The 20,431-nt window shown below is 41.6% G+C and overlaps 1 protein-coding gene across 1 annotated transcript in view; it reads left to right on the top strand.

Moving 5' to 3' along the window:
• Positions 1–19,011, top strand: part of HIVEP2 (HIVEP zinc finger 2) — a 152,584-nt gene extending 133,573 nt beyond the window's left edge. Inside the window, exons 5-9 of the mRNA XM_074948532.1 lie at positions 501–655; positions 5,835–6,010; positions 9,011–9,112; positions 9,714–10,624; positions 16,474–19,011. Coding sequence (XP_074804633.1) covers positions 501–655; positions 5,835–6,010; positions 9,011–9,112; positions 9,714–10,624; positions 16,474–17,286 — 2,157 coding nt within the window. The 3' untranslated portion in view covers positions 17,287–19,011. The remainder of the gene's footprint in view (positions 1–500; positions 656–5,834; positions 6,011–9,010; positions 9,113–9,713; positions 10,625–16,473) is intronic.
• Positions 19,012–20,431: the final 1,420 nt, after the last annotated feature.

Here is a 20,431-nt window from a genome sequence, read left to right as displayed (position 1 = left end):
TAGAGCCATGGCTTTTGCCCCCTGTTCTTCCCCTGCGTGCTCTGACAGCTGATTCAGAGTATGATTTCGGTGACGATGGAAGATGGTAGAAGAGGAGGATGCTGGAGGGCCTTATTTCACATGGGTCATTTAGTTTTTACTCAAGCCTTTTTCTGGTAACAAACATTGGCATTAATGGGAGTTACATGAATAAAGACTGAATGGCAACTGAATAAGGACCTCCAGATTTGGTCCCAAGTGATCAGCATACCACAGCCATGACTGGCCAGCTTGATGTGATGATGCTTTTGATGTGTCACCAGATAAAGCTCCTTTAAAATGTGCCTGTTCTGCCCCTCCCTGTCTCTCACCAGACGTAAAGGGCCAGATTAATTGGCTTCATGGAATTGCATCCAAATTCAGAGGTGAATTCAGCCCAGAATGTTTAAACTACTTGAAATGCAGTGTGCATTTATTCTGTGTTCCAGACTGTAATAACATTCATTGACTTTGTTCCACAGATGAAACACGAACCATTCTTCTTGTTTGGCAGAAAACTTGAAAAGAAAGTAGTGGGGAATATTATAAAAGAAAGAGTAAAAGGAGAAAGTCATGGAGATAAAGACATTGCATCCAAACAGACTGAGCCAGTACGAATTAAAATCTTTGAAGGAGGGTAAGAAAATGCAACTGGAAATATCAAACCTAGCCTGTCATTTCAGAGTAAACAGATTTGAACTTGAACGTAGATGAATTAGGAAAATTAACAGCCTTCTGGGCTCATGCCATGTTTTGTCACTCTCTGTGCATCCTTTCTCCTGTTTATATGTCAGTCATGCAACAAGATAGTAGGAAACACAGTAAAGCCTGTGTACTTACTTCCAGCTCTACTTTGCCATTAGCCATTAGCTGGAACAATGTGTATAGTGGAGGTGCTGAGAGCCATTGAACCAAACTGTAAACCTGTATATGATGGAAACCATGCACCCCCATCACCCCTCATTTCAGTGCCTACGCCATTAATACAGAGGTGGGCAGACTACAGCCCGCAGGCCACATAGATTCGTAGATATTTAGGTCAGAAGGGACCATTATGATCATCTAGTCTGACCTCCTGCACAACGCAGGCCACAGAATTTCACCCACCACTCCTGCAAAAAACCTCACACCTATATCTGTGCTATTGAAGTCCTCAAATCGTAGTTTAAAGACTTCAAGGAGCAGAGAATCCTCCAGCAAGTGACCCGTGCCCCATGCTACAGAGGAAGGCGAAAAACCTCCAGGGCTTCTTCCAATCTGCCCTGGAGGAGAATTCCTTCCCGACCCCAAATATGGCGATCAGCTAAACCCTGAGCATATGGGCAAGATTCATCAGCCAGATACATCCGACCCGTGGGACCATCCTGCCTGCCCCTGAGCTCCCAGCTGGGGAGGCTAGACCCCAACCCCTCCCCTGCTGTTCACCCTGCCCTGCAGCCTCAGCTCGCCGCGCTGCCAGCGCTCTGGGCATTGTGGCTGGCCCCAGCTGGGCCGTGCAACTGCGAGCTCCTGCTGCTCTGAGTGGCATAGTAAGGGAGCTGGGGGGTTGGGTAAGGGGCAGAGGGTCCGGGGGGGCAATCAGGGAGCAGGGGGTGGCTGGATGGAGCGGAGGTTCTGGTGGGGGGGCGGTCAGGGGACAGGGAATGGGGGGGGTGATAGGCGTGGGGGGGTCTGTCGGGGCGGAGGGGTAGATAGGGGTCTGGGCAGTCAAGAGATGGAGGTGGGGTCCCCGGGGGGGCAGTCAGGGGACAAGAAGCAGGGGGGGTTGGATGGGTCGGGGGTTCTGACAGGGGCAGTCAGGGGGCGGGAAGTGGGAGGGGCTGGGGGCCAGGCTGTTTGGGGAGGCCCAGCCTTCCCTACCGGGCCCCCCATACAGTTTTGCAACCCCAATGTGGCCCTTGGTCCAAAAAGTTTGCCCACCCCTGCATTAGTATAACTATACTTTCTATATACATAGAAAGCATTCCTGAATTGTCACTTCTCTTATTTGGGGTATAAAAGAGGATGGATGGCTCATATTTTGACTTCTAGGCAATCTTCTTGTGTTCACTGGACTCCTGGCAGACATCTTTCTGTTGTTAAATGCTGTATTGTGCACCAGCATTAACAAGGAAGCTGTGCGCTCTTATTCCTGGAATATTTTAGTTTTTTACTGAATGTTGACTTTCAGGTACAAAATTTTAGTGGGTACTAAAATCCATGGTATCAGTGTTTAGATGTAAGATCAATCAAATTAAAAACAGAGTTTAATCTACTGCTGGCTGTAATAGCACTGTGCTGTTGTTCAATTGATTAAAAACAAATAAATAGCAAATAGCTGAGGAAAAAACAGACCTAATCGTCTGTTGACGTAGTTTTTAAGCTAATGCCATATCTAGCTTGTTATAAGCATATTAATGGATTGTCCCTTACAATATATTCTCAGTACATGCATAATAATTTTATTTGTATTATGAAAAACTGAAATGATGGTGTTTGTTTGTTGGTAGTGGTGAATGTCCAGGTATCCAGCTGGGTGGTTCTTTTCACACATGTCAGGCCCAGGGGTTCTCCTTACCCTGCAGCAGTGTCTCAGAATAACTAACCAGTCAGGACAGGGTCACAAGGCGTTCAGCAATCCATTTAGTCTTCTGTCATTTTTCAACTTTTTCAGCATCCCACTCATTAAAAGGCTTGTGGGTGGGTGGGACCAGTCTCAATCAAATAAACTTTGATATTTCTCTATAACCTGTAGCAAAAAGGGGACATACCCTGCATCTCTCTTCGAAGACTGAGAATGTCATCTCTGAGATTCTTCCAGGGCCTGACAACCCAGGAATCCCTGATCCTGGGTGTTCCCTGTGGTAGTGCGTTGCGCTACTAACCAAAAACCAGTAAACTGGCTACAAAAGAGACTTTTCAGTGACCCAAATTCAGAGGTGAGTCTAAGTTTTCAAGACATATAAAGTGCTGCTAATTAGACTCTCACCCACTTACAAGTGTGTATCTCACACACCTGCCTTTACATATCATCTCTGAATTTGGATCACCCATCCTAAGGGATTCTAAATTGATGTAATCTGTATGCTAGCTGTCAGAAGAGCGTAGCTCAGCAAGGAAAGCAACTAACAAGAGGCTCTGAAAGATGTTCGTTTAAGCAGGCTACCCTGTATTGTACCTGAAACTTTTTGCACCTTTGTCAGGAAACTTGATGTGTTAATTACACCATCTTAGACTTCCTTACATACTGTTAAGATCTAAGAGAGTATGAGCATAAATGTGTCTACGTGACTGTAAAGGGATATAACTTACACCATCTTACATATCACCTATGAATTTGTCCTGATATAGATCAGGTATCTTGAGACAGTTGTAGTATGGAAGAAAGAAGTTAGGCGCCTTGCTTTGTACATTTATTGGTGGGCTTTAATAATCTATGTAGACAGGCTGTATGTCTCTCTAGCTTATGGGGTTTCCAACAGAGATCTCTTACCTGCATAGCGACAGTGTGGAGGATGGTGATTCTGTTATGTTAATGCATCATCCTTATAGATTCATTTCAGAAGGGTATCATTTTACATAACAGTGGCATTGTTTGTAGATTCGTTCCTTTCACTAACTAGCTTGTGGTGGGTTTTTTTTAACAGATCTAATATTCCCTACGTGTCATCACTTAGCATTAGTCCATCATTGTTTTTAAGAGATTCATCATTTTGTCTGGCTTTTGTTTTATGTGATCCACAGAAGGTAGTACAAAATAAGAGCAATTCTTTTGTGCAGGCTTAGTCTTTGCGCTTTGCCTATGCAGGTTTCCTCACAGTTGTCCTTCTAGAGGCATTATTACCACTGGCAGGTAGCTTGATTCAAATGATGTTATTTGAATAGCAAAATCGGCTTTCCCTCACCTATGACTACAGAACCCCGGGAGGACTGGAAGTGATATTTCTCTAGGAAACTCAACAATTTTAAATTTCATTAGCTTATATTCTACATCCTACAATACTTTTCAGTCAGTTACTTACAGTTTACATTGAAAGCAGGGTGGGGAGGGGTGGGGAAAAACCTTCCATCTCTTCAGACACCATGCTGTTTAATGACATGTACTGGATTGCATCTAGAGTTCATGGCTTGCTTATTTTGTTCTTTTATACTGGTGATGAGATCAAATTAGAAACGCAAAATAAAATGGCAGTTTGGAGTGGAACTGCGTGACTCGGGCTTTGTGTTGAGCCTTTTAACTCTTCTGCACTGAGTTCAAATCCAGCCCAGATCAATAATGACCACACTTGTTGCATGATGGCTATGTGGCGGCAAAAGTGAAATGCATAGAGAAGGGGGAATAAGGGGAGGCATACAGAATAGAATGTGATGTGGTTGTAATAATGAGGCAGAAAGTAGAGCCTAGCAGCTGAGTTTCGAATGGACTTGAGAGGGGTGATGTAGCTGGCCAGACAGGAGATGGGGACAAGAGTAGACAAGTAGCAAGACAAAGAGGGCCTGAACAAGAGCCTTGGGAGTCTGAACAGACCAAAAAAGCTGAATCTTTGAAATGTTCTGTCGGGAGAAGTGTAAAGACTTGAGCACAGCCTAGATACGTGGGTGTAGAGAAAGGGCTAGTAAGAGATGATGTCCAGATTATGGCAGGATGGCAGTCCTATCCCTGGTGACTGGGAAATGGGAGGGAGAGGAGAAGGATTAGTGTTGATGGGAAGAGATTAAAAGCAGCAGCTTTTAATGTGAATTTTGGATGCCTAACTTCAGGTGCCCAAATGTGAAAATTGGGTCCACATATTGGTGGATAATGGGACAGAGATGAGTAGGGAAGAATATTTTCTTTATATGTACTGGATATTAGTCTCAGTGCCTTGAGTCAGAGATGCTGCTTCACATATGAATCACAAAGTTTGTTTGAGAAAAAATTGATTTAAAAAAAAAAAACATTTCAGTCCTATAACCTTAAAATGCCATATACTCCTCTGGAATTCTCTTCAATGTTAGAAGACTCTTCCATGCAGTGCTTTAATTTTTAAGTGCCAGCCACTGCTGTAGAGAATAGTTCATGAGTTGAGCCTCCCCAGTGCCTGCTAATTTCAGTGGGAGTGGTGTGTGTTCTGCACTTCTCAGGAAAGGAGCAGCAGAAGGGAGGGGTTAGATACATTATTCTTTAGCAGCTATACTTCCCATAGAACCTTTAGGGTGACATTTTTTCTTGGGTAGAATGTCCACCCGAGGCCTATACATCACTTAAATTCCACTTCAACCCTCAAAGTAGCCATTGTGCACGCCCTCTGCACGGCTGTGAACTGGACCCTTACTATCATCTATTTCAGTATTAATTCTTCATCATGATAGTTAACAAAATATGCATAAGTTTGCATGTCTTATTTATCGTCTAACAAAATGAGACAACGTAAGCAGCTAAATACACCAGGGAATGCCTTTAATCACGTATCTGTTAAGTATGCACATTGGAATGAAATTCTGTTTCATTTCAAGGAAGTAGATATCTGAATGTGCTCCGCACAGGATAGCCATATAAACCCATATTCTGGGTTGTCCTCTTGTGTACTCCAATCAGATCTGAGCCGCTGGTCTTAAGTTGTTAAACAATAACTAAGACATGCAAACATATTCAAATTACTGCATTTCCTGAAAAGTAAATACACTCTGGGCCCCAACTTAACAGTGCATCATTTGTAGAACTCCTACTGACTACACTGGAAGCTTTGTGCATGTAATGCATGTAGGATTGGGCTACAGAGGAATATAAAGACACTGTTTATGTACATGTATGACTTAGAGGCTATATAATTCAATACATTGCCCTCTTCCAACAGGTATAAATCAAATGAGGATTATGTGTATGTCAGAGGACGTGGGCGAGGAAAATACATTTGTGAAGAATGTGGGATTCGCTGCAAGAAACCAAGCATGCTCAAAAAACATATCCGCACTCATACCGATGTACGGCCTTATGTATGCAAGTTGTGTAATTTTGCCTTCAAAACTAAAGGTATTTGGCCTTTTCTGCTTGAACCCTTCCACCTCCCTCCACCAATTCCTTAGTTATGTAGCATCCATCATTCCAATCAAAGAGGAAACTTTCATCAAAATAAGATGGTTTTATTTATGAACATGGGACTCCATTAAATATATTTTCCCTCATATCTAAATGATTCAAGGATTTATCTGAGACTGTGAGACTCCTTGCATAACTTAATTTTAAGAGCTGTAGGCTCCTACCAAGTCCATTTGTCTGCAGAGGAAATGTAGTGGCATAAGAACTGCCCTTGCAAATACTACTTTATGCTAAAAATGTTACATGGTGCAAGTTTTAATTGCTGCAATCTAAAATACTCCAGGGGAACACACGTGTAGTGGCATAATGCAGAAGCAGAGTTTCAGCTGAAGAGGAAAGCATGCCTTCATGGTCTTGTACAGTGGTTCAGTTTCAAATTTATAAATAATGTACAAATCCACAGACTCCCAGGTGGGCCACTCCATCCACAGTTGCATTAATTATGAATAGGGATCTGATAGCTTGTGTTCACATGTATTTATCAGCACTGAAAAAAGCATCCATTTGTCACCTGGAGGCCATGGATAATGATATTAATTGGATTTAGGAATTGCTTTGAAACTATCTCTTTTTAAAAAAAAATCAGTTTCTTTAGCAGCATTTTTTGTGGGTATATAACACATTTGAGTCTCCTCCTCTCCATTTTTAACATCATTTGGATACTGGTAAACAAAAGGCATATGAGGTCAAATCCCACTCTCCGTGCACAGCCTGAGTAATTGGCCCTGCACTGGGAATATTCATTGTGTAAAAGGGGAAGGAATCTTCCCCCAGGTCACAAAGTGACAGCAGTGCAGCTGCCTGGCTACTACTGCAGACTTAGGGCTGTAGTAGCTTCTTTGGCTCTAAGTACCTCTTCTCCTGCCATAGGGAATAACTGGTGGTTCTGCATAGTAGCAGCTCTGCCAACTACATCCCTTCAGTCTCATCCTCTAAAATTTGCTCCATCTCCATTCAAAACCCCCTGAGTGTGCTGGAATGCAGGGAGTCCCAATGGAGCACAGATTACTAGATTCCAAGGTCAGAAGGAACCTTTGATCATCTTGTCTGACCTCCTGTATAACACGGAGAGTGGATTTGTGGTGTAAAGGAGCTGTGGAGTCTTTTATAGGGTCTGAACATCCACCTCCTTTGCCCTGTGCAATAGACCTGCACTGGCTGTGGCATGGGCCCTTCATGCCTGCACAGTGCATTTACAGAAATTATTCAGAGACTGGTTTTGATGTTGCTATGGCACCCTTTAGGAACTGTGAGACAGGATTCCTGAATATTTCACATTGAAATAAATTGTGTCTGGTGATTAGAGGACAGGATATAGAGCCAGGACCTCTAGATTCTGTTCCCTGCTCTGTCATGGAGTCACTATGTGGCTTTGGGGAAGTCATTTAACTGTCCTGTGCATCTGTAAAACGGGTATAAAATACTTGTCTCATAGGATTATTATTTATTCACTGATATTAACCTTGTCCACTCACTTCTCTAACATCTGTTTTCATGCCTTCTTCCATGGGAACCACTGCACCTGGACTGATTCATTCTCCTCTTTTTCTTCAAATCATTCTTCTAGACCCACTTTTTCCATAATGCCTGCAAATAATTAGCCAATTAATTCAGGAAAGATCATGGGGCAGTCAGATCTAGCTGAGGGGCATTTTTAGTGGCTTATTTGTTACTTCAATAATTGTTGTATATAATGCTTTCCCCCTCTCTAGTGGTATAATTACAGTGTAGAAATTAGTGCAGATTGCAGCACCAGGACCAATAGGCACATATTTTAATAAGCAACAACCTATTTCAAAACAATGTACATGAAGCAGATTAATCATTTTTTACAGTATATCCTGTCACTGGACTTCTTCCAAAGGATTTGTTGTTGTTGTTATTTCTTATGTTTATAACAGGAGTGAACAAAGCCTTGGGACTCTAGTGTGCTAAGCACTATACAAACACAGAGTAAAATACATTACCTAATAAACTCATTTTCAAAGGCCCCAATCCTGCAATAAGCACTGTGGGGGCAGGCTTCTGCCTGTTTGCCCACAAGCAACATCATGCTTGAAATCAGCAGTGGGGCTCCTCGCAGGTACTGCCTGGTCACTCTTTGTAGGAATGGGTACTAATTTAAGATAAGAACCTACGAGGAGGTATAACAGACAAATAGAGGGAGTTGATATTTTTAATCCCTATCTAGTGCCCTGCCTAGCCATTATTGGAATGCATTTTACCTTTGGCATCATGATAGAAATGAGTCTTGAGGAGGGGTTTGAGGGAGGCTAGGATTGTGGCTTTAAAGATGAGTTCAGAGAGGATGTTCCATGCATAAGAAGTAACATGGAAGAAAACATGAAGTTGCATGTGGAAGAAATGAATATGCAGGCAGCTGAGACTGGCATTTCTGGCAGGGAATAGGAAGGGGGGGGTGGTACGATAACAGAGGTGCTGGAACAATTTGTATAGTGGGGTTGCTGAGAGCCATTGAATCAAACTGTAAACCCTGTATATGGTGGAAACCACTTCAAGCCAGGGGTGTGTGGTAGCACCCCCAGCACCCCAAGTTCCAGCACCTATGTATGCTAATACACAAGGGGAAAATGAGTAAGAAGGGACTAGGTTGGAATGGCCTTCAAAGTACTTATGAGAAACGTTTAATTGGTACACGTTAATGTTCATTGCCAGCTATCAGCTCTCGGAAATACTGCCACTATTTTGCTGAAGAGAGGTTTATATAAGCAGTTTTGGGGAAAATGTAAATTCCCACACTCGTTAAATTACACTGGCTGTGATGGGGATTGAGTTTGAATGAGTCAGTTCTGCTTGTTTTTTAATCTAAGCACCCTTCTATCGATTAGGCAGGGAAAAGGAAAACAAAAACTGCTTGGGAGAGATTTCTTCGCTGATGTCAACTAATTAGCTTCATCTCTGTACCTTTGATAGGAAATCTGACAAAACATATGAAGTCTAAAGCGCACATGAAAAAATGCCTGGAGCTGGGAGTATCAATGACATCTGTGGATGATGCCGAAACTGAAGAAGCAGGTATGTCACACTGAGTTAATTTAGCTGGAGCGGCCTTTGTAGTGTGCAGATGACTCGTTACACTTTGGCATAGTGGATGCCAGCAGAGGATAAGTTAAGAATATTTTCAGGGTGGTTTTATTTTAAAAAAAGGTCTTGTGAGTATCTTAATAACGAACAATAAGCACAGAAATAAATCTGACACATTTGTTTGAGGTGAATTCTAATTATTTAATACTACAGCAGCTGAGGCTGGAAAAAAATTCTTACCACTTAAATGTCTTCTGTGTCAGGTCCAGTTCTGCTCTGGTGGGTGTAAGTGTTCTGATGTTAATAGTGACCACAGAGGATGAACTTCACCCCTGTGCAGAGGCATGGAGGATAGGCTTTGGGCTGGTCTTCTCCACAAGGGTGAATTTCACTCAGGTTGATTATGGAGTTTTATATTATTATGAATATTAAGAACAGCAGTTTAGTTTCTGTTAAGGACCTGACTGAGCAACCATTCTGCACCGAGAACATCCAGTGATGCCAAAGGATGTTCTCAGTATGGAATGGGTGCAGGATTGTACCCAAAATGTGTCTCTGTGCATCCTTGATTAACTTGCCATGATTATTTCAGAAAACATTGAAGACATGCATCAGGAAGCAGAGAAGAGTAGCAGAATGACAGGCATATCAAAAGAACACCAGTTTTCTGATGCTGAGGAATCGGATGGGGATGATGGAGATGACAATGACGATGATGAAGAGGATGACGATGATTTTGATGATACCCAGGGAGACTCAACACCAAAAACAAGATCAAGAAGCACCAGCCCCCAACCCCCCAGATTCTCTTCACTGTCGGTGAATGCTGCAGCGGCATCCTATGGGGCTTCTCCTGACAGTTCCATTTCAATGGGACACTCATCCCTGATCAGTTATTTGGTTACTTTACCTAGTATTCAGGTTACTCAGCTCATAACACCACGTGACTCATATGAAGACTCACAAATGACGGAATATCAGAGGTTTTTCCAGAGCAAAAGTACTGATTCAGAGCCCGACAAAGACAGGTTAGACATACCTAGTTGTATGGAGGAGGATTACATGCTTTCATTAGAACCCACCTCATCTCCAAGGGACTTCTCACCTTCTAGCCGACAGTCCTCACCAGGGTATGATTCTTCGCCATATAGAGATAATTCACCAAAGAGGTATTTAATGCCCAAAGGGGATTTGTCACCCAGAAGGCATTTATCACCAAGGAGGGATATTTCACCCATGAGACACCTTTCCCCAAGGAAGGAAACTGTGTTGAGGAGAGAGTTATCACCGAGACGCGATGTTTCTCCAAGACGTCATTTGTCACCTAGGAGGCCAATGTCACCTGGAAAAGATGCATCTGCCAGGAGAGAACTGTCTCCAAGGAGGGAGAGAAGATATATGGCCTCAGTTAGAGCAGCATCACCCAGAAGGGGTCTGTACCATAATCCAGCATTGTCTATGGGTCAATATTTACAGTCTGAATCCGTTCCATTGGGACATGCAGTAAGTATGAAATAATATTTTAATTTTTATTATCAAAGCCAGTGCTCTATTTAACGTGTACAGAGCTTTTAAAAGAACTTCGTAAACTTGCATGCTGGAATCACTCGCTTAAAACTTTTATAGAGGAGGAAAGAAGGGGCTTGGAGCCTCATCAAAAACCTGAGGAAAGAACATTGGAAACTATAGTAGATATGGACCAAGCCACAACTTTGACTCAGCCACTTGCAGTGGCTTGGTACAGAGCATTCCAGACTTGGGGCCAGATCTCCAGCTGGGATAAATCAGTGTAGTTATGCTGATTTACACCACCAGAGCATCTGGCCCCTCATTAGCCATTTTACATGTAAAATGTACTTTACCGAGTGATGTACGGTTGCTCCTGTGGCTTGGTAATGAGATTTGTAGACTTTCACCTCCAGATTGCCAGTTGGGACTCAGCCCAGACTAGTAGTGAGTATGGCCCTTTACACTGCAATGTAGTGTACAGAGGTACACCACTGAAGCACAGGTGAAATAAATAGAAGTACTGATGTAAATGAGACTCCAAATGGGAGCAGGGAGGTGTCCATATGCACCACATTGCAAGATTAGGGCCTAGAAGTTATCATCTGATGGTAGTGTTTACATCACACAAACCACCATCACAGTTGGCAGTCACACCAGTGACACAAAGGACTGAGTGGAAACTGAACTATCTTCAAACTTAGAGATGCTTCATCCCAGTTAGACTGTAAGAATGTTAGTGGGAATAAAATTTGCACTGCCGGTCCCCATGCTGTACCTGCTCTGTGAATGAGCAGAGACTTGGCTTTCTAAAGTTGTCAGTTCAGTACTTTTCACAAGCCCTAACATTCACAAAGCTCCCAGGTGTTACAATAATATAAGTAAGAATAAATAATATTTTTCACAAATCTATTTTACTGTGTGATTTAAGGAATCATTTCATTTTTGTTTAGGGTGCTTCTTTTGGTCACATTATTTTCACATTGCCTTTGCCGTCTTGCTGAAATTTTATTTGGAATGCTGCTTTCATCCACACATGTTGGTTCAATATGGGCAATCAGTGACAGAACTGTAGATCCCTTCCTGGAACAGTCTGGCAGTGCTTTCCTCATCTTCCATCATCTGTCTTGTTTGTTCACTACAATTATGATTCTTCCCTAGGAATGACAAGAATTGAACTGTGGACTTATAAGAGTAGCAATTTCTAAACTTTGGAATTGATTCTCTAGTGCACGGTAGCACTCTGACAGACATGAACATAGAAAAAGAATACACAAACCATTTTTACTGGCAAGGAAAAGGATAACTAGTTATTCATTTAGCAGTCATAGTATCTTAACATTGAATGAATATTGTATGAGACCCCACAGCTGATGTTGTTATACTGTAAACGGAGAGCTGTTAAGTCCCTTGAATGACTAAATATCCTATATATGAAACAATTCCATTGGCATACATATTCCTGGAGGTGTAATAAGACTGGTGAAAGGGGATGTGACACATTTCCCCATGGGCAACATGACAATTCTTGCTATTATAGTCACGCTGTGCATTCTGTGCCTAATCCTGCAAGGTACTTAACACATGCTGAGAGGTGCTTAGCACCATCAGTTTGCTCTTTCAGAAAGTGCTCTGCACCTTGCAAGATTGGCTCCTGAGACCTCAGCATTTCTGAGATAATGTCAGACCCATTGCAATAAAATACATATAATTCTTGTTGTAATGAATGGCAGTAATTCACTGTCATCTCTCATGTTTATTTCCTTCATATTTTTGGATCTAAGCCTAGACAGGACATCAGTATGACTGGGCTAATTTTAAAACTCTTTAACCTAGCGGAGAAAGTCATGGCAAGAACCAATGGCTGAAAACTGAAGCCAGACAATTGCAGATAAGAAATAAGCCGGAATTTTTTAAAAATAAGGTTCTTTAACCACTGGAACAAACTACCAAGGGAAATGGTGGATTTTCCATCTCTTGATGTCTTCAGATAAAGACTGGATGCCATTCTGGAAGATATGCTTTAGCCAAACACAATTTATTGGGCTTAATAGGGGTAACTAGGTAAAATGTAATGGCCTGTGATGTACAGGAGGTCAGACAAGATAATCTAATGTCCCTTTTGACTTTAAACTCTGTGAACCTAAAATCACACACATCTGTCTATTTTTTTTTATCTATTCTTATTACAAATAACACCTGAAATTACTATAACTGAAAATATTGGATGGGGACTATTTTTCACTTTCAGGATTTGGTAATTAGAACTTAAATAATAATTTTGTCACTTTTCAGAGTAGCAGCCGTGTTAGTCTGTATTCGCAAAAGAAAAGGAGGACTTGTGGCACCTTAGAGACTAACCAATTTATTTGAGCATAAGCTTTCGTGATCACTCTCGTTACAGTGTGTATGGTAACACCCATTGTTTCATGTTCTCTATGTATATAAATCTCCCCACTGTATTATCCACTGGATGCATCCGATGAAATGAGCTGTAGCTCACGAAAGCTTATGCTCAAATAAAATCTGTTAGTCTCTAAGGTGCCCCAAGTACTCCTTAATTTTGTCACTGATGCTGAAACCAGAAGAGAATCCCGTTCACTCCTGCATAGCTGTGCTGGCTCCACAATCCTAATAGGAATGAAAAAGTGTGTGTGTGTGTGTGTATTTTTTTGTCTGTAAAACAAGACAAATTCTGAATACACAGAGTTATCAAATCAGTTGAGTAAGAAGGGGCTAACTTTGTCTGCTCTGCATTGACGTTAAAACTCCCATGGCACTTTTTATTTGAGTAAAGATTTGTTCTAGTTTCCCTGGCCAAAAATGTTCTTCCCCCATTGTTCTACTGGGCTTTGATTGGCTGCCACCCTCCATTTCATATTGGCTGCATTTTGGTCGTTCTTCATATATACTTTAAAGTGCTTTGGGATTAAAAGCACAATATATGAATTATTATTTCTATGAGAAATTTAAAAATCTTAGAAAGGCAATTATTTTTATAGGGACTACAAAAAAGAAAATATTTTTGTGTGCCTTCTGCTGGCTGTACAATGGCAGTTAACTCACAAAACACTCACTCCGAAGTAGGTCTGACACTACTGTAAAGTTGGTGCACAATTTAAATTGCTATTTATCTTGTACTGTAAAGGCACAACCCTGCATTAGGGGGCATTGAGGCTCTGCTGTGGTGGGATCCTCGGAGCATACACTGCTGTGTCAGCTCAGCTGACCTTTAAAGAGCTTCAATATCAGATCTGCTGGCCAGTGCAAGGAGTCCTTTCCCTTCCTTCCCCTTTTGAGGGGGTTAGTACCACTAGCACTGGGTAGGAGTTGAGTGACCCAGAACGCCTGGGAACCTGTAGTAGAGGCAAGGTTCACATAGAACAAGATGCATGCACACAACTCAGGTACATTGGCATTATAGCTGGTATCTAGCAATTTCATTTCTGAAGAGATGTCTGTGCATAATTGAGGGCACCCCCCTATTTCATCTTTCCTTTTAATTTCATCCTAAATGCAGAAAGGCCTGAACCAGATAAGCCTGTACTCTCCCAGACTTTGGAGGTTAGAGGAATTCAGACTGTGAACTTGCATTTGAATTTTTCAGCTGGCCCCTGTTTCTATAATGGTTCAAACCAGAACCCTGCTTTTGAACACCCCTGAGCTTTAGGAGGTTCGGAATCTGGATCCAGATGTGAATACTGTGACTCAGGGCCCTGTATAATTCTAAGTACATCTGGAACACTGCAGGATCTTAAACAATTTAGCAGCTTGTATCATATTAGTAGTTTCCAAAGGAGGTGAACAGGCTGCTTGCTGCCCTTTGAAATTGTTGCAGGATACAACGGGGAGAAGTTATTGTTTACAGAGTCTTAGCCCATAAGGGGTTCCATGTTCCTAGGTTCATTCTTCTAAGAGTTACTTTACTCTGCAGCCCCTCTGTGTTGCCATTGCTCTGTTTCTATTTTGTCCGATGTGGTCGCGTCAGAGACCATGGATTGGGAAACATTTAAGAGGACAGTCAGATTGAGAAACTGTCTGGCAGACCAAAGAAGGAAAACAAATTCAAGCAGCTGTGCTGAGGGACCATGAATTTCTAAAACAACGGCAGGCTGACTCTCTAAAGCTCTTGCACTAGAGAGCACTGAAATAGTTACGTCTTTCTGCACTCTCCTCCTGGTGCTATGGCAATTCCATTTTATTCCTCAAGCTTTGTATCTCAGTGGCAGCATAGCGAGCTGCCATTGTGCTTACCTAAGACAGGGCTTATTTATGGGGTTTAAACGTCTCACCCTTATGTAGGAGAAACCCTGACCTAGATTCTTCTCCGAGTTTAACCTGTCTCGGGTCATCCCTCCTGTCCCAGCACTGATTTACATCGAACATGACAAAGCTGCCGTGCAATGTGTGATTCAGCCATCAGGTAGCACAAACACTGAATCTTTAATTGTCCCCTAAACCAGTTCCCCTGGTACAGGATCAAATGTTTGGTTAATGCCTTGGGAGCTAGGATTTCCCAGTGAAATGCTGATGCTTAATGCATTAGCCTTTTGGGGCACAATCTCCAGATTGCCCGTACCAGCACTGTGGTTAGCTGCACAGCTCTTGAGTGGTTAACAGTCTTACGATCACTAACCTTTCCACTTTAAAGCAGCGATTAGGATTGTAGTCATTTGATTCCCATGGAAGCTCTGTGGAGAACTCCCCCATAACACTATGCAAATGTAGTCCTACTTTTCTACCATCACTATTTCTCTAGCCACCAATAAGCAACATGTAATCATCAAATAAAAAACAAATGGGAGAAATTAAGAGACCAAAAAGGGGGCTCCAAGTGGCTCAGGATGTGGTTAGTATGGACTGGAGGAGAGCTTTTCAACTCTGGGTTGCTCTTTCAAGATAGGACCTGGTGTAGAAAGACCAAAAGTCAGTATCTTATTATTGCAGTACAGTGGCCTGTGGAAAATCCCTCAATCCCATTCCAAGCAGATAAGTGCCTGTGTCGCAAAACCACCACTTCAACTGGCAATCCACTGGCACCCTTCTTATGGTTGTTTCATATTTATATTGGAATAGTGCCTAGAGGACAATATCAGGACTGAGCCGCCATTGTATTAAGCACTGTGTGAATACTTGCCAGCTCTGCATGGAGGCCAAGGATTCAGCAGGCCTGGAAATAGAACTGTCCTTTCAACAAAGAGATGGTGTGGGGTGGGGCACGTTGCTAGGACACTCTGGAGAAGATGGCTCTGATGTTACCTGTGTCATACCTGTTTTGTGGAACAGAGGGTTTTATTCTTCCTGGCTTTAGTCCAGCAGCCCAGCACCTTTTGCCAGAACTAAAGTGTGTGTGTGCGTGTAAGTGTGTAATTTTTCTTTTACTAAAAAGGGTGTTTCCCAGCAGTAAGGCACTGATACCAAAAGCAGACTGCCAACACCAGCACTGTAGGAATTTACACACTTTGCAAAAATAGGGGTGTTGACCATGAGGCCCCAGCCTAATTTCACCTGGGGCAATAGATTCTATCTCCCTAAAATTCCCTCTGCAGTTTCAGTTGACTATTGCATTCTTCATTTGCTGACCTAAAATATTGTAACAGCTGCCACATGTCACCTCAGAGGGAGATGCCTTTCAGTGCTGAACAACATGAACCCTACATATACCTTATGTACCTGGTTTAAGCAGATAGTAGAGTTTACAAAGTGCTTAAGAGATCCATTTGGATGAAAGTTGCGAAATGAACAGAAGGTCGTTATTTTACATACACTGCGTAAAAGAGAAATTGGTAGGTTTGGAAGGTTCAGGAGTGATTTTGCTGACTGTGTTGTTGTTTTTCTGTTTACAGAGAAAAGGGTTGTCTCAGGGTCCTTACTTCAGTGTGTACGGAGAAAAAGGAATTTCGAACCATCATGGGTCTAGCCTGTTCCCGGAGGGTCCTAATGACTATGTCTTCAGTCACCTTCCATTACACTCCCAGCAACAAATTCGAGCACCTATCCCCATGATGCCCATTGGAGGTATCCAAATGGTCCATTCAGTACCCATGGCTCTATCAGATTTACATCCTCCATCCATCTTGCCCCTGCAGAGGGAGAGCTCTGAGGAAAAGCAAAGAGTAACTTCAGAAACCATTACAAAAGAATCCTATATTATTTCTAAGCACCACGAGAAATGTACCTCTCCTCACATTTTGCACCCAGCTGTTCCATCCAATGTGTCCTCCTCTCCATTGCTAAAACAAAGCACTTCAGAAGACAGTTTTATAGCCACAGAAAGGGAACAGGAGGAAAACATACAGACTTGTACAAAAGCCATAGCCTCTCTGCGAATCGCCACAGAAGAAGCCGTTCTGCATGGGGCAGAGCAGCCGCAGAGGGCTTCTGAGCCTTATCAGAATCCCTTAGAAAGTGCACATTTTAGCATTAAACACTTTAGTGGATCTGAGCCAGGCCAGGCCTGTGCTTCAGCCACCCATCCTGACTTGCACAGTGGTGAAAAGGACAGTTTTGGTACATCACAGACTGCACTAGCTCATTCCACCTTTTATAACAAGAGCGGTGTAGATGTCAGACAATTAGGCTTTCACAGCAGGAAAGAATCTCCATCAAGCACACAGGAAAGAAAAGATACATTATCTGAGAAGAGCAAACTGCATTGATCTGAGATGCCTGGAGACTTTTACCCATACATTTATCTCCCCACCCCTTTTTTTCTAGAGGTAGAAGTATTCAACTTTACAGCATGCCTGTCCTGAGTTACAGTAGTTTGCTATTATATATACTTTTGTTATATCAAAAGAATTAGATAAAATGACAAGTCATCATGAGCCTGACCAAAATGAAATTTGAAATTCTTATTGGGTCTGGTACTTTTAAATTGTACAGATGTTTGTGCCTTTTCTTTACTTTGCTTATATTCTTATAAGCATTTTTTTAGCAGTAATTTGTACATATTTTAGAATTTGTGTATCTGCTTTGTAATAAATGTAATTTCTTTCCTTTTTTGGACACTTGGATCTAAATGATGTAAAGCAAAACAGCATCAATATATATGTGAGGTTGCACTAAAAGCATATTTTTATATGATTAAAATTGAAAAGCTTTTATGTACAGCTCTGATTCTGTAATACTAATATTTATTTACTTTGTTTCATAAATTGTACATTTTTTTCTTAATGTTGTGGATTGCTTTTCTATGTGAAGCATGGGATTTACTGTTGCGTAATTAGAACAAAAATGTATATTGTAAACAAGATATTTAAACTAGAGTATCTTATCTTATTCTGCACTTATGCATTAGTTTAAAAAAAAGATAAAGGATGTATCAGCCAGTTCTTAACTCTTGTAATTTTTTTGTCTCTTGTTTGCTGGATTGACTATAACTTAAGTGCTGATTGTGATTTTAAATTGATAGTACCGTAAAGCATTAAAGTAAAACAATGTGCTATTGTGACTTTTTTCAAAGCTTTATAAAACAGTTATAAATATATTAAAAGTATTTGGTCTTATGTGAACATGTTGATCTATATATTCTCCTTTTAAAAAAATGGGAAAACATTCCACCCCATGTAAATATGTACAAGTGCATCACTGGTACAATTATATGTAACTGATTTGGACACTAGGGCTTTGATCTGCTCTCATTGAAGGTGATGGGAGTTTTGCCATTGATTTCAGGGAAAGCAGGATCAGGCCATAGGTCAACACATACCTGTACTGGAGTGTCTTTAAAAACGAGGTGACAAAGAACATCTAAGTCTATAGAACTTGGTTGTCGGCTGGCCCAATAGCTTGGCAAGCAGTGCTGTGCGCTGCGTGTGGGAGACTCAAGCTCGGGAGTGACCTTGGGTGTCTCTGCACAAACTGAAGCTTAGGTGGATTGCAGGGGGATCACACTTGGGGTCTAGAATGGTGGGAATGTGAGTGCAGGGAGTAAAGAAGATGGACACTTGCTCCCGAGCACCACCAGCTCGTCAATCCCCACAGTGATACTGGTTTCAGCTTTAGGGGAAACTACCTGTCCTCCCTTCTGCCAGGAGGAAGAACACCACAGCTGTAGTCTCAGCCCTCCTGGCCAGAGGGAGAGCACTACAACTGCGGACATCCGCAGAGTTCAGGGGCAAGGAAGTATTCTTGTTCTTCAAGAATACGGCATCTTTAGGACATCATCTGGATTGGTGTTCAGTCTGTGTGGGGGACAGTCAGGAGGAACCCCTGCTTATATGTTTGAAGGTGTGATAGGTTACCACTGCCACCAGCACACACACGAAAAAACCCAAGAAAAATATGGGTTATCTTTTGTGCTATTTAGTATATTATAATTCTGTGAAACCAAGTTTGTATATTGAATTACAATACAATTAAGGAGTGTTCTTTAAAAAGAAATAAATATACAGTTATGTGAATGAGATGTCTACTTTTCATGTGTTCTTTGAACTTTCCAAGTTTATCTGTGAAGTTTACTTAGCATGATAGTAAATTATCTGTGCCATCTATTCCTAAACACATGGCTTAGTAGTCAGTAGGAGGGCTTATGTATAGGTGCAACAGCTGAAAACACAGATCACACTTTGCCCTCCTACCAGCTATCATCAGAGTACATCTTGATTTTCCAACAATGAGATGTTGGAGCAGGTCCCCAGTTGTCACAATTTGCACCAGCTGAGGATCTGCCCCATTATTTCCATTGCAGTGTGCTATTCCAGGTGCTTATGGGAGGCTTACCAAGTTGTATCCATGCCAGGAACTGGCTCATCTAAACCTGAAGAGAGGAAAAGCAGGATATCTAGTTGGAGCCACAATGCATACAGCATCATGCACCTGTATAAAAAGGAGTCTGTAATAAACAAATTTTTAAAAAAATCCTATCTGGCAAAAGAGTTGTTACCCTGCTGAGGTGCATTTTACTGTATTAATTCACTTAAGAACAAAATGCCCTGCACAGTGGACAAATAATCACACATATTTTTATTAGAATGGAGTCCAGGAGTGCCACAGTGGTAAAAAAGGTCTATTAGCATTTCCAATATAAGACCCCCCTCTATTGCTGGACTTACAGCGTGCTTGTTTTAATTAATTTGCAGCTGCGATTTGTCACTCAACTTTTCAGCCTGGGAGCAATTTTTTTTATAACTGTTGATCAAGTATCATTGAAATTACTTGGGATATTTTTTTGGTTAAAGTGAAGCAACTCCAGAAGTGGTTTCCGATACTTTCTATTTTAATATTGATGATATGTTTTAATGAGTTAATATTTTTATACAGTGCTTTGAAAAACATAAATCATTCTACAAGTGCTATGTATGTAGTAGGAATGGATCATTATTTTTATGCTATAAAAAAATATTGAAAAACGAACCTAATGCAGACACTTGGGACAAAATTTTCAAGAGCACCTAAGTGACATAGAACCCGAACTCCAATTTTCAAAAGTGACCTGGGGGAGTTTCTCAAAGTTATTTAGGCACCTAAAGATGCAGATGGGCACTTCGTGGGATTTTCCAACGTGCCCAAGCAGGTTAGGCTCCAAACTCTTATTGATTTTAGGAGGTTGGCTGGCGGAAATGCATACTTACAGATGCACTGTTTCATGCCCCTTTCCTTACCCAGCCTTAGTCACATGGTGCTGGTCACCTCCTAGCCCCTCTGTGTGATTGGGGTGGATGGAGCCCAGTAGAGTAGCTCTGAGATATACATGCTCTTACGTAAAAATCTTCCAGAAATTAATAAGGCTGAAAGGAAGAAATTTAATACAGAGAGATTTAATTGGGTACTACAGAAATTACTCTGAGAAAATATAAAAAT

This window comes from Natator depressus, chromosome 3, assembly GCF_965152275.1.
Source record: "Natator depressus isolate rNatDep1 chromosome 3, rNatDep2.hap1, whole genome shotgun sequence".
NCBI classification, from domain to species: Eukaryota; Metazoa; Chordata; order Testudines; family Cheloniidae; genus Natator; species Natator depressus.
The sequence above is the reverse complement of the archived record's forward strand: the minus strand, read 5'-3'. Positions and strand labels throughout refer to the sequence as shown.